Source organism: Somniosus microcephalus, chromosome 3, assembly GCF_052327205.1.
Source record: "Somniosus microcephalus isolate GS21.2 chromosome 3, FLI_Smic_1.0, whole genome shotgun sequence".
Taxonomy (NCBI): domain Eukaryota; kingdom Metazoa; phylum Chordata; class Chondrichthyes; order Squaliformes; family Somniosidae; genus Somniosus; species Somniosus microcephalus.
In genome coordinates, this window is record NC_140989.1 from 226,564,667 (window position 1) to 226,577,067 (window position 12,401).

The 12,401-nt window shown below is 43.0% G+C and overlaps 1 protein-coding gene across 18 annotated transcripts in view; it reads right to left on the minus strand.

The window, feature by feature from the left end:
- Window positions 1-12,401, minus strand: part of ralgps2 (Ral GEF with PH domain and SH3 binding motif 2) — a 911,087-nt gene that overhangs the window by 339,606 nt on the left and 559,080 nt on the right. For all 18 annotated transcript variants that reach the window (XR_015077609.1, XR_015077608.1, XM_085982223.1 and 15 more), the window contains 3 exons: window positions 12,013-12,154; window positions 8,526-8,677; window positions 6,494-6,548 (listed from right to left, as the gene is read on the minus strand). Coding sequence is in view for 16 of the 18 variants with exons in the window: in XM_085982223.1 (XP_085838349.1) it covers window positions 6,494-6,548; window positions 8,526-8,677; window positions 12,013-12,154 (349 nt within the window). In the remaining 2 variants the exon portion in view is untranslated. The remainder of the gene's footprint in view (window positions 1-6,493; window positions 6,549-8,525; window positions 8,678-12,012; window positions 12,155-12,401) is intronic.

Below are 12,401 nucleotides of genomic sequence, written 5' to 3' on the forward strand. Positions count from 1 at the left end.
ACCTACACTTGACTTCACCAATCTTTTTCTCTTCACAATATCTATAAAAGCTTTTACAGTCAGTTTTTATGTTCCCTGAAAGCTTACTCTCATATTCTATTTTCCCTTTCTTAATTAATCCCTTTGTCCTCCTTTGTTGAATCCTAACCTGCTCCCAATCCTCAGGATTATTGCTTTTTCTGGCCAATTTAAATGTCCTCTCCTTGGATCTTATGCTATCCCTAATTTCCCTTGTTAGCCACGGTTGAGTCACCTTTTTTGTTTTATTTTTACGCCAAACTGGGATGAACAAATTCTGCAGCTCATCCATTCAGTCTTTGAATGTTTGCCATTGCCTATCCACTGTCAACCCTTTGAGTGCCATTCCCCAATCAATCCTACCCAACTCGCTCCTCAGACCATCGTAGTTTCCTTTATTTAAATTGAGGACCCTAGTCTCTGAGTCAACTACTTCATTCTCCATCTTAATGAAGAATTCGATCATATTATGATCGCTCCGACCCAAGGGGCCTCGTACAACAAGATTGCTAATTAATCCTTTCTCGTTACATAACACCTAGTCTAAGATGGCCTGATCTCTGGTTGGTTCCTCGACATATTGGTCCAGGAAACCATCCCGTAAACACTCCAGGAATTCCTCCTCCACAGTATTGTTACTAATTTGGTTGGCCCAATCTATATGTAGATTAAAGTCACCCATGATGACTGCTGTGCCCTTATTGCACGCTTCTTGAATTTCCCTTTTAATGCCATCCCCAACCTCCGCCTTACTGTTTGGAGGTCTATATACCACTCCCACTAATGTTTTTTTCCCCTTAGTATTTCCCAATTCTACCCATACAGATTCCACATCATCAGAGCTAATATCCTTCATTACAATTGTATTAATCCCTTCTTTAACCAGTAATGCTACCCCACCTCCCTTTCCTTTTTGCCTATCTTTCCTGAATATCGAATACCCCTGGATGTTGAGTTCCCAGTCTTGGCCATCCTTGAGCCACGTTTCCGTAATCCCAACCAAATCATATTCGTTTACCTCCATTTGCGCAGCCAATTCATCCACCTTATTATAAATGCTCCTCGCATTAAGACACAAAGCCTTCAGGCTTGTTTTTTTTTAACGCTCTTAGACCTATTAGAATTATTATTTACTTTGGCCACGTTGGATTTAAATCGCTTATTTCTCTGACTGCCACTTTTGTTTTTCTCCTTCCTATCTTTTGCTTTTATCCTTGTTTCCCTTTCCTCTGTCTCCCTGCTCAGGTTCCCAACCCCCTGCCATTTTAGTTTAAACCCTGCCCCACAGCAGTAGCAAACACTCCCCCTAGGACATCGGTTCCAGCGCTGCCCAGGCGCAAACCGTTAGGTTTGAACTGGTCCCACCTCCCGCAGAACTGTTTCCAATGTCCAGGAACTTGAATCCCTCCCCCTGGCACCATTCCTCTAGCCACGTATTCATCTGAAATATCCTTCTATTTCTACTCTGACTAGCACGTGGCACTGGTAGCAATCCTGAGATTACTACCTTTGAGGTCCTGTTTTTTAATTTATCTCCTAACTCCCTATATTCCACTTTTAGGACCTCATCCCGCTTTTTACCTATATCGTTGGTGTCTATATGCACCACGACAACTGGCTGTTCACCCTCCCCTTCCAAGATGTTCTGCAGCCGCTCGGAGACATTCTTGACCCTTGCACCAGGGAGGCAACACACCATCCTGGAGTCTCGTTTGCGGCCGCAGAAACGCCTATCTATTCCCCTTACAATTGAATCCCCTATTACTATAGCTCTACCCCTCTTTTTCCTCCCATTCTGTGCAGCAGAGCCACCCCTGGTGCCAGGAAGTTGGCTGCTGCTGCCTTCCTCTGATAAGCCATCCCCCCCAACAGTACTCAAAGTGGTGTATCTGTTGGAGGGGGGATGCCCACAGGGGACCCCTGCACTACCTGCCTGCGCCTAGTACTCTGCCTGTTGGTCACCCGTTCCCTTTCTTCCTGTCCAACCTCTACCTGCGGTGTGTCCAACTCCGTCAACGTGCTATTCACGATGTCCTGAGCATCGTGAACGCTCCAGTATGCATCCAATCGCAGCTCCAGTGCCGCAATGCGGTCTGTCAGTAGCTGCAGCTGGATGCACTTCCTGCACATGTAGTTGTCCAGTCCTACTCAGGTCCCCTCCCTCACCTCTTTTTCCAATACATTGATGATTGTATCGGTGCTGTTTCCTGCTCTCGCCCTGAACTAGAAAATGTCATTCACTTTGCTTCCAATTTCCACCCTTCCCTCACCGTCACATGGTTCATCTCCGACTCTTCCCTTCCCTTCCTCGACTTCTCCGTCTCCATCTCTGGAGATAAGTTATTGACAAACATTCACTACAAGCCCACTGACTCCCACAGCTACCTGGACTACACTTCCTCCCAACCCGCTTCCTGTAAGGACTCTATTCCTCCAGTAAACCTGAGGATTGGGAGCAGTTTAGGATTCAGCAAAGGAGGACAAAGAGATTAATTAAGAGGGGGAAAATAGAGTACGAGATTAAGCTTTCAGGGAACATAAAAACTGACTGTAAAAGCTTTTATAGATATGTGAAGAGAAAAAGATTGGTGAAGTCAAGCGTAGGTCCCTTGCAGTCAGAATCAGGGGAATTTATAATGGGGAACAAAGAAATGGCAGACCAATTAAATACATACTTTGGTTCTGTCTTCACAAAGGAGGACACAAATAACCTCCCAGAGATGTTGGGGAACATAGGGTCTAATGAGAGGGAGGAACTGAAAGAAATCAGTATTTGTAGGGAAATGGTGTTAGGGAAATTGACGGGATTGAAGGCCGATAAATCCCCAGGGCCTGATAATCTACATCCTAGGGTACTTAAGGAAGTGGCCCTAGAAATAATAGATGCATTGCTGGTCATCTTCCAAAATTCTACAGACTCGAACAGTTTCCATGGATTGGAGGGTAGCTAATGTTACCCCACTATTCAAAAAAGGTGGTAGAGAGAAAACGGGGAATTACAGACCAGTAAGCCTGACATCGGTAGTGGGGAAAATGCTAGAGTCCATTACAAAAGATGTAATAGCAGAGCACTTGGAAAACAGTGACAGGATCGGACAAAGTCAACAGGGATTTACAAAAGGTAAATCGTGCTTGACTAATCTACTGGAAGTTTTTGAGGATGTAACTGGTAGAATAGATAAGGGAGAACCAGTGGATGTGGTGTATTTGGACTTTCAGAAGGCTTTCGATAAGGTCCCGCATAAGAGATTCGCGTGTAAAGTTAAGGCACATGGGATTGGGGGCAAGGTACTGACTTGGATAGAGAACTGGTTGGCAAAAAGGAAGCAAAGAGTTGGAATAAACGGGTCTTTTTCCGAGTAGCAGGCAGTGACTAGTGGGGTACCGCAGGGATCGGTCCTAGGACCCCAGCTATTCACAATATATATAAATGATCTAGACGAGGGAACTAGATGTAATATCTCCAAGTTTGCAGATGACACAAAGCTGGGTGGGCGTGTGTGCTGTGAGGAGGATGCCGAGAAACTCCAGTATGATTTGGACAGGTTGGGTGATTGGGCAGAAGCATGGCAGATGCAGTATAATGTGGATAAATGCGAGGTTATCCACTTTGGTGGCAAAAACAGGCAGGCAGATTATTATCTGAACGGCAATAGATTGGGAGAAGAGGAAGTGCAATGAGACCTGGGTGTCCTTGTGCACCAGTCGCTGAAGGTAAGCATGCAGGTGCAGCAGGCGGTTAAGAAGGCAAATGGTATGTTGGCCTTCGTAGCGAGAGGGTTTGAGTACAGGAACAAGGATGTCTTGCTGCAGTTGTACAGGGCCTTGGTGAGACCACACCTTGAGTATTGTGTGCAGTTTTGGTCGCCTTATCTGAGGAAGGATGTTCTTGCCATGGAGGGAGTGCAGCGAAGATTCACCAGACTGATACCTGGGATGGCAGGAATGACGTATGAGGAAAGATTGGGTCGATTGGGCTGATACTCATTGGAGTTTAGAAGAATGAGAGGGGATCTCATTGAAACTTATAAAATTCTAACAGGACTAGACAGACTAGATGCAGGAAGGATGTTCCCAATGGTTCGGGAGTCCAGAACCAGGGATCACAGTCTAAGGATAAGGGGTAAGCCATTTAGGACAAAGATGAGGAGGAATTTCTTCACCCAGAGAGTGGTGAACCTGTGGAATTCTCTACCACAGAAGGCAGTGGAGGCCAATTCATTCAATATATTCAAGAAGGAGTTAGATATATTTCTTAAGGCTAAACGGATCAAGGAATATGGGGAGAAGGCAGGGATAGGGTACTGAATTTGGATGATCAGCCATGATCTTATTGAATGGCAGAGCAGGCTCAAGGGGCCGAATGGCCTACTCCTACCTTCTAGGTTTCTATCCCATTCTCCCAGTTTCTCCGTCTCCGCCACATCTGCTCTGACGATGCCACCTTCCATACCAGTGCTTCTGACACGTCTTCCTTTTTCCTCAACCGAGGATTCCCCTCTACTGTGGTTGACACGGCCCTTGACCGTGTCCGTTCTATCTCCCGCACTTCTGCCCTCACCCCTGCCCCTCCCTCCTGGAACCATGATAGAGTTCCCCTTGTCCTCACCTTTCACCCCACCAGCCTCCACATTCAATGGACCATCCTCTGCCATTTCCGCCACCTCCAGCGTGATCCCACCACCAAACACATCTTCCCCTCACCTCCCCTTTCAGCATTCCGAAGGGACCGCTCCCTCCACGACATCCTGGTCCACTCCTCTATCACCCCCAACACCCCTTCCCCCGTCACCTTCCCCTGTTAGCGCTGGAGATGCAGCATATGCCCTTATACCTCCCCACTTCCCACTGTCCAGGGCCCCAAACACCCCTTCCAGGTGAAACAGCGATTTACTTATACTTCTTGCAATTTAGTGTACTGTATTCGCTGCTCACGATGCGGTCTCCTCTACATTGGGGAGACCAAACGCAGATTGGATGACTCCTTTGCGGAACACCTCCGTTCAGTCCGTAAGGGGGACCCCGAGCTTCCTGTCTCCTGTCACTTTAATTCTCTGCTCCACTCCCACTCAGACCTCACTGTCCTCGGCCTCTTACATTGTTCCACTAAAGCTCAACGTAAGCTCGAGGAACAGCACCTCATCTTTCGATTAGGCACTTTACAGCCTTCTGGACTCAACATAGAGTTCAACAATTTCAGATCATAACCTTGGTCCCTATCATATATATTTTTCCCCCACATATTTTTTTTGTTTTGTTTGTGTTTTCTTTTCTTCCACATGGCAACTGTCTTGCATTCTGCCAGCGCAATTTACACTTCATCTAGAGCCATCTTTTGTTTCTTAACCTGTCCCATTACCATCTCCTTTTGCCTTGAATATCTGTTAATGTCTCTTAACCTCTCCTGCCTTTTATCTTATCACAGACCTTCCCTTTTGTTCTTTCATCCCCTCCCCCCTTTCCCAGCTCCTACACTTGCTTTAAAATCTGTTCCATTTTCTGCTTTTTTCCAGTTCTGACAAAAGGTCATCGACCTGAAACGTTAACTCTGTTTCTCCCTTCACAGATGCTGCCTGACCTGCTGAGTATTTACAGCATTTTCGGTTTTTATTTATTATTGTACATTATGTGACTCCATTATGTCACCGGGCTGGTGGAGTGTGTCACGAGGTCTGACTTTAGAGTCTCAATGTAGGTAAAGAAATTGACATTTTACAAAAGCAAAATTCTGGGGATTAGTGCTTTACTCATTAAAATGGGGATATACCTTGAACAAAGAAGTACTATCCCCTCCCCCACAACAAGACTTGCCTTCCTATTAAATAAAACCGGAACCATGTTCCAACCATGCACCAAAGACATTCAATTTAAGTGATGGGATTCAGTGTATCAAACTTTGTTAATCACCCAAAATAGGAAGGCTTGCCAATACTATACATTGTTAATATTTTTTATGGCATGGCAAGACATTACAGATCCATTTAAATGTTCATAGCACTGAATATTTACGTTTAGGTATCACTATATTTGCACTTCGATGCCATTCAGTACTTAGATGCCATTCAGTACTTAGATGAATATTTTGCTGTAAACATACAAACAGGGCTATGTGCATAATAGTGGCAATTCATCAGTTGCAAAGTTGATACACCCATTTTTTTCATAAACATTTTTGGCACTGGAATGTACAGTTTAAGAAAATTGCAAAATTAAAAAAAAAGCCTAATATTGAGCAGATTTGTCACCGTCAGTAAATCTGACATATGATCCAGGTCACAATCCATCTTGTACAGTTGAGAGATTGGTCCACCCATTATCAACAGTCTGTTGACGAAAGCAGCATCATTAACACAAGCCCAAACCATGGAACTGATGAGACTGTAGAGCCATTATATGTCTGTAAAACAATCCAGAGACAGATTGCTATTCTATAGAACAAAAGATATTCTCCATCTCCTTCCCCAGAGTTCCTTACCTTTCAAATGCTGGCCACGACACCTCTTCACTGAGTTCTGAACCCTCACTGCTACCTGAAACAAAAAATGTCATGGACTGTGACATTGCAAGTTGTCCTTCCTGACAATTTAAAGTTATGTACCTTTTACAAAGTTGATGTATTGACCAGGTAATGTTGCTCTTTATCTACTCTCTAGCAGTAAAAGTGCACAATAACAATAAAAAAATTACACATCTGAAAAATGGCCCGTTTGCCCAAGATATATGCAAGGGAGCACAACAAAGTTTTCTAAGATCAAAGTAAGCAGAGAGCATTTTCCAATGAATAGTGTTGCAATGCTGATCAGGAAAGCCATCATCAAACGTTAAAAGTCTGTCAGCTATCCCACTCCAAAACTTATGTGCAAATGAAGAGCCCTTACAGAGCAAGGCAGAAAAAGCGAGTGAAGCATGAAAGTGCAAAGCAATATTTAGCTGAACACTAAATAGATGAGTCACCAAAGCACCCATTGATGAAACAACAATAAGAAAACGTGCTAGCCAAGGACACACTGAATTGACGATTCCTCTAAAACATGCAAATCAGAGCATTAACCTGCGCCACAAACCAAGGTAAGAAACTGGAAGACTTTAGCTTGTTAAAACGAATGGCAAATCCTCCGTACACCTCCCCAACTGAGCAGACATCTAAGTTCCTTCCAAACTCACTGAGCATAATCCCATACACCACGAAGCAACAAACCCCCTGCAAATTGAGCAGAAATATTAACAGCTTTCCCCAGTGACCAAAAATCAGGGCACTCACACCCCACTGCACACTCCCAAGCAGAAATCACACCAGCCCCCCGCCCCTACAGTCCCTAAAGTGCAGAAATCTCTTTACCAACACACCCCCAATTGAGCAGATACACAGCCATCAACATTTTCCCCTTGAGCAGAAACAAGCACAACAACCCAGCATTTCTGTCACAGCCACTCTTCCATACAGCTGAAATAAGAGCTGCCCCACCATTGATTAGAAATCAGTAGAAAAATCACCTTTTCCCGAGAAGTCCAACTCTGCCCCTCTCCATTGAACAGAAACAACAACCTTCTCTGATCTGAAATCCAGCTCCGACTCTCCATCCCGCACTGAAATACAACCAAACACTCTGCGCCCCTGCCCCCACTTCCCAAGGGAAACTCGGCATTCCCAACCCCTAAGATTCTGGCATACCCTGCCCCATGTGGACAAATCTGATCTCCCTTCTAAACTGAGCACAAATTCAGCCTTCCCTCCCTCCCCAAGAATAAATCCCCACCAACACTTATAACAAATTTAGGTCGAGTCTTCTTCCGTCAGGAGAGACTCATTCCCCACGCACTGAAAAGCATATTTCGCCCCTATCCACTCAGAAGCAACTCAGCCCCATCCCAGACCCTTAGAAACTTGTCCTAGACCCTTCAGTCCCATTTCTAAACTACATGTTTATCCAACTCTTTCTGTTTGACAGAGTTACTTGACACAGGATTAATTGGTTCTGTTGGGAGTGTTTAGCATGTATGTGCACACTGTAGGAAAATAAATCATCTTTGCAGCTTCTTTTTAAATTCGGTCAATCAATGTACATACGAACATACGAATTAGGAGCAGGAGTAGGCCACTCGAGCCTGCTCCGCCATTCAATAAGATCATAGCTGATCTGATTAGTCCACATCCTCGCCTACCCCTGATAACCTTTCACCCCCTTGCTCATCAAGAATCTGCCTTAAAAAATATTCAAAGACTGCTTCCACTGCCCTCTGAGGAATAAAGACAGCATTGTTATCCAGTAATCCTTGCACTCGCGACTCCTCCATTGTCTATGCATCCAGAACAACTTACTTGCCTTGCCTGATGCAACACCAACCCATTATTAGCACTCGTTTATTAAAAGTTAATTCATCATTGAATGAAAAACCTTTTGAGGATCATGCAATAACATCAAACATTGTCATGCTGATTCCAAATTTCAAAGTGGTTTTCACTCCAAGCTTTCTTGATGTAAAAGCTCAGAGATGTATTCACGCACCGAGTGATATTCCACTGGAAATGGTGGAGCTTTCTGCCTGGACTCTTGAAGGGGTGTAGTTTTCCATTACACTGTCATCCAGCAGGTGCCGAGGTCTTCCATTGGGAAATGTAGCACTCTTAAACTCTACTGTATTCATCTTGTGTATAAAGCTGTGGAAAAAGACATGAAATTGAATTCTTCTCATGTAAGCGATATAGTTTAAACGTACATGCATTTTAAGTTACTTTTTGCCCCAAAGAAACCAAAACATGTCCCCATTATTTCTAGGGATGTTTATTATGAATGTATAAAAAGAAAAACTTGTACATAAGCAAATTGCTTTAGAGTCCATAAATGACATTTACAATTAATCAGCTCCCACTTTCACCTTCATGTAACATCAGTTTTTACACTATAACCCAATTCACACACATGCTATAGATAACTGTAGGAATAAGGTGATTTTTACCTAGAGAACGAGCATTCAACTGAAATTTCTTGACAATAACTTGAATGCTGAAAAGCTACACAGTAAACTGTACTTTCTTTTCAAATTACTATTCAGAAGAAGAATCACAATGGCATTTCCATTGGAAAGAGGTTTCAGCATTTTTGTGCATCCATTTATTTATGTTTTGACTAGAAGGAAATGAAACAACTTAACTGCCCTTAATCCATCAGTCTTTGCAAAAAGAACAAAAAGCATAAAGAACTGTAGCATAATTCATGGTATTTTTGAGGTAAAATCCCTTTCCTACTGAGGAACATTTCATCTTCAAGATGTGGAGAAGATGGAGAGATTACGGAATCTTTTTGGCAATTAGGTTAATGAATCAATCCATGAATGTTTACTTGAAACAAAAGATAGTGAAAGAATGTCACAATCTGAACTAGTTGAATGTTAGCATATTCACCACATTATGAAGATTATTCTTTTACATTATTCTTTTGCAGAAAGGAATTCTTACTTTTGGAATACCTGTCCTTATAATTTATCATTGTAAGCCTGGGTACCCAGATAGGAAGCTAGCAGATGAGTTCTGGATGAGTTGGTGCAGGATGGAGTTGAGGAAGTTGGTAAGGAATGGTGGAGAAGCTGAACCTGTAGGTGATATGAATGAGTGTTTCAATGGCAATAACGATGAGGATGAAGCAGAAATAGGGGCAATATTTCTCTGGTTGGATGGGGAGAGAGGGATGGACCAGGTAGCTGTGGACCAGTTGGTGTGGTGCTAGCTGTGGGCAAGCTCTCAAAAGTGGCTAACTCGACATAGGGTTAATGAACATTTTGGACTATATGAGATGGTCAGGGAATGCCAGTGCAGCTTTGGTCGAAACCGAGTTGTAGTCGACATCTTTTGGGTTTCTTTGGAAGAGGTGGTGGCTGATTGGTGGCAGAAATAAAGAACAAAGTTGCTTAAGCTAAGGAGGGGACGTATTTTTGTTCTTAATACTGTACTGACGTTTTAAACTATTTTTTGAAATTTCACTCCCATCACTGCGCATTTTCTCAAAACTACATTCACTACAGCATTCCAAAATATCTGCATTAAACCCGACATCTAAACTATTCACATTAACCCCGGTACCTCAACTATTCACATTGACCCCAGTACCCAAACTTAACCATGGCATCCACACTATCTTCCTCAATTGTGAAGGTGAAACAGTCTATCCTACAGACACTACCACAAACAGAATAAATTATAGTCCTTGGTGAGCTCAGCAGAAGGTGCACTTGAGCGGTACTCAAAGGCTCCCACCACAGTTTTTCCTCTACCTTCCAGCAAGGCTGTTAAAGCTGTTCCTGGCGGGCATCCAACATAGTGAGCGATACTGGGAAACAAATACAGCCCACCAGTCAACTTCACTTTTGTGTGACACTTGACTCTTCTCAGCATCTTCTATGGTTGTATTCAGTGTAGATTCATTTATTTTCAAATGGTTCCTTTTTCATCTTCCCCATTACTTTTTGCCCCCCCTCTCACGAAGGCAGCCTGACACTGGGGTACAGCTTCCTGTGAACCAGCAATCTTTTAGTATCTCACCCAAGTGCCATACTTCATGTATGAGCCAGAAAGTGAGTGTAAAGTTATTCAACCTCAACAGCAGCACAACTGATGAATCCTGCATTAACCTGAAATCCACACAAATAGACTTTCCAATGATCAGAAGTGAGAATCCGGACTAATTTTCCTCTATTCTATCCTAAGGATCCAAGACCAATTGCAGTACCCAAGCCAGCTCAGCACAGTCTAGCAATTTAATCTTGGGCTTTCTTGGTTTTGTATATCTCAGTAGCACACCAGAGGGTGCATTTATCCATGAAGCCTTTGGAGTGCATAATTCAGGTATTGTTTTCTTTCATTTTGCCTAACTTACCCTATTTGCTCCAATATTGTATTTTATGTAATTTTTAAAAAATACTTTTCTCTTCCAGACTTTTTTTGTCTTTTTTTACACCTGCAGCCTTCCTTATGATTTCTGCTCACTTCCTTTATTACTCTGCTTCCCTCACATAACTCCCAATTTACCTATGTTGTTACAGTACTTAGCTGCTTTCATGTTAGTTTCAGGTCACTGGCTCCTGATGTGCGGGCTCATACAGCCGGCAGCAACCCCAACATAAATTTGGCTGACTGGGAGCCAGTGGCACGAGCATGGCACAAAATCAGTATAAAAGAGGTTACAGTCTGTCCACCTCCTCCAAGACTATAGGAATTACACTTCTGGTCAAAGAATCTATTTTATCTGGCTCACTAACAAACAGTGCAAGTGGTCTCCTTGGCATTCTGGAGCTTTCAGAGAAACATCCTGTGGTAAACCACTTTTATCGTTCACTATCGTTACACTATGGTTATCACTGTTATATCGTTACACTATGGTTATCACTGTTTACACTGTTGTATCACTACACAAGGTCACCTCTTGTCACGCTGTTATACCTGGGCTGACCACAGCTGACTCCGCCCATGGCTCCGCCTGCTTGCCCAGGTATAAAGGTGGTCGACTGGCTGGTATTCCTCCTTGTTGGACCCGATCACCCACGAGGGTGGGCTCTGTTATTTAGCCAATAAAAACCTATAGTTACTATCTTAACTCGTCGCTTTTCATTGGATGAATTGATAGGTATATCACATCCAACAATGGAAAAATAAACATGACTCACGACACAATTTATTTTCAAGACAGGGAAGCAGAACAATTAACACTTAATGCTGCTATTTACTCCAGAGGACAGAAGATGGTTTGACTCTGAAAACTGTATAATTTTTTTTAAATTACCTTAAATAAACAAAAGTGTCCCAGATCTTGGAAAATAATCTGAATCCAAGTTAATTAAATGAGAAGAGATAACCTAACAAAAATATGTTCTCTCCCAATAGCTCATACAAAGCTACCAAGGAAACTCTGGATTTCCCACAGAGTGTGAGATTTCTTTCATGCCTACACACTGAAAAATTAACATGATCCAAAAGTAATAACAGATGAATAGATTACTGACTTGTATCCTAGGCTGTGGGACTTCCTGTGTCCATGTGTTAGTAGGTGCCTGGAAGAAGGTGGAGTTGGTGGTACGTTCATCAGGGCTGCCTCTGCTGCCAAGAATCGCCGGCTACTCTGTGGGGACGGTGCTACATCAGCTCCTGAGATTTAAAAAAACACATATAAGTCACTCAATGGCATCCTGTGGCCTTTGTACTTTTAATAACTAGAGGTGTGAACAATACTCAATAGATTTTCCTCACAAAGCACATTAGTAGGCATGTTGCAGATATTATTCAAGAAGCAACGTATGCCACTAGATTTTTTAAAAATCCACTAATACCACTGTAAACAAAACAAGGACTTAATTTTCAATTTTTGGTACTAGCATAACTGTGTTTCAGTGCA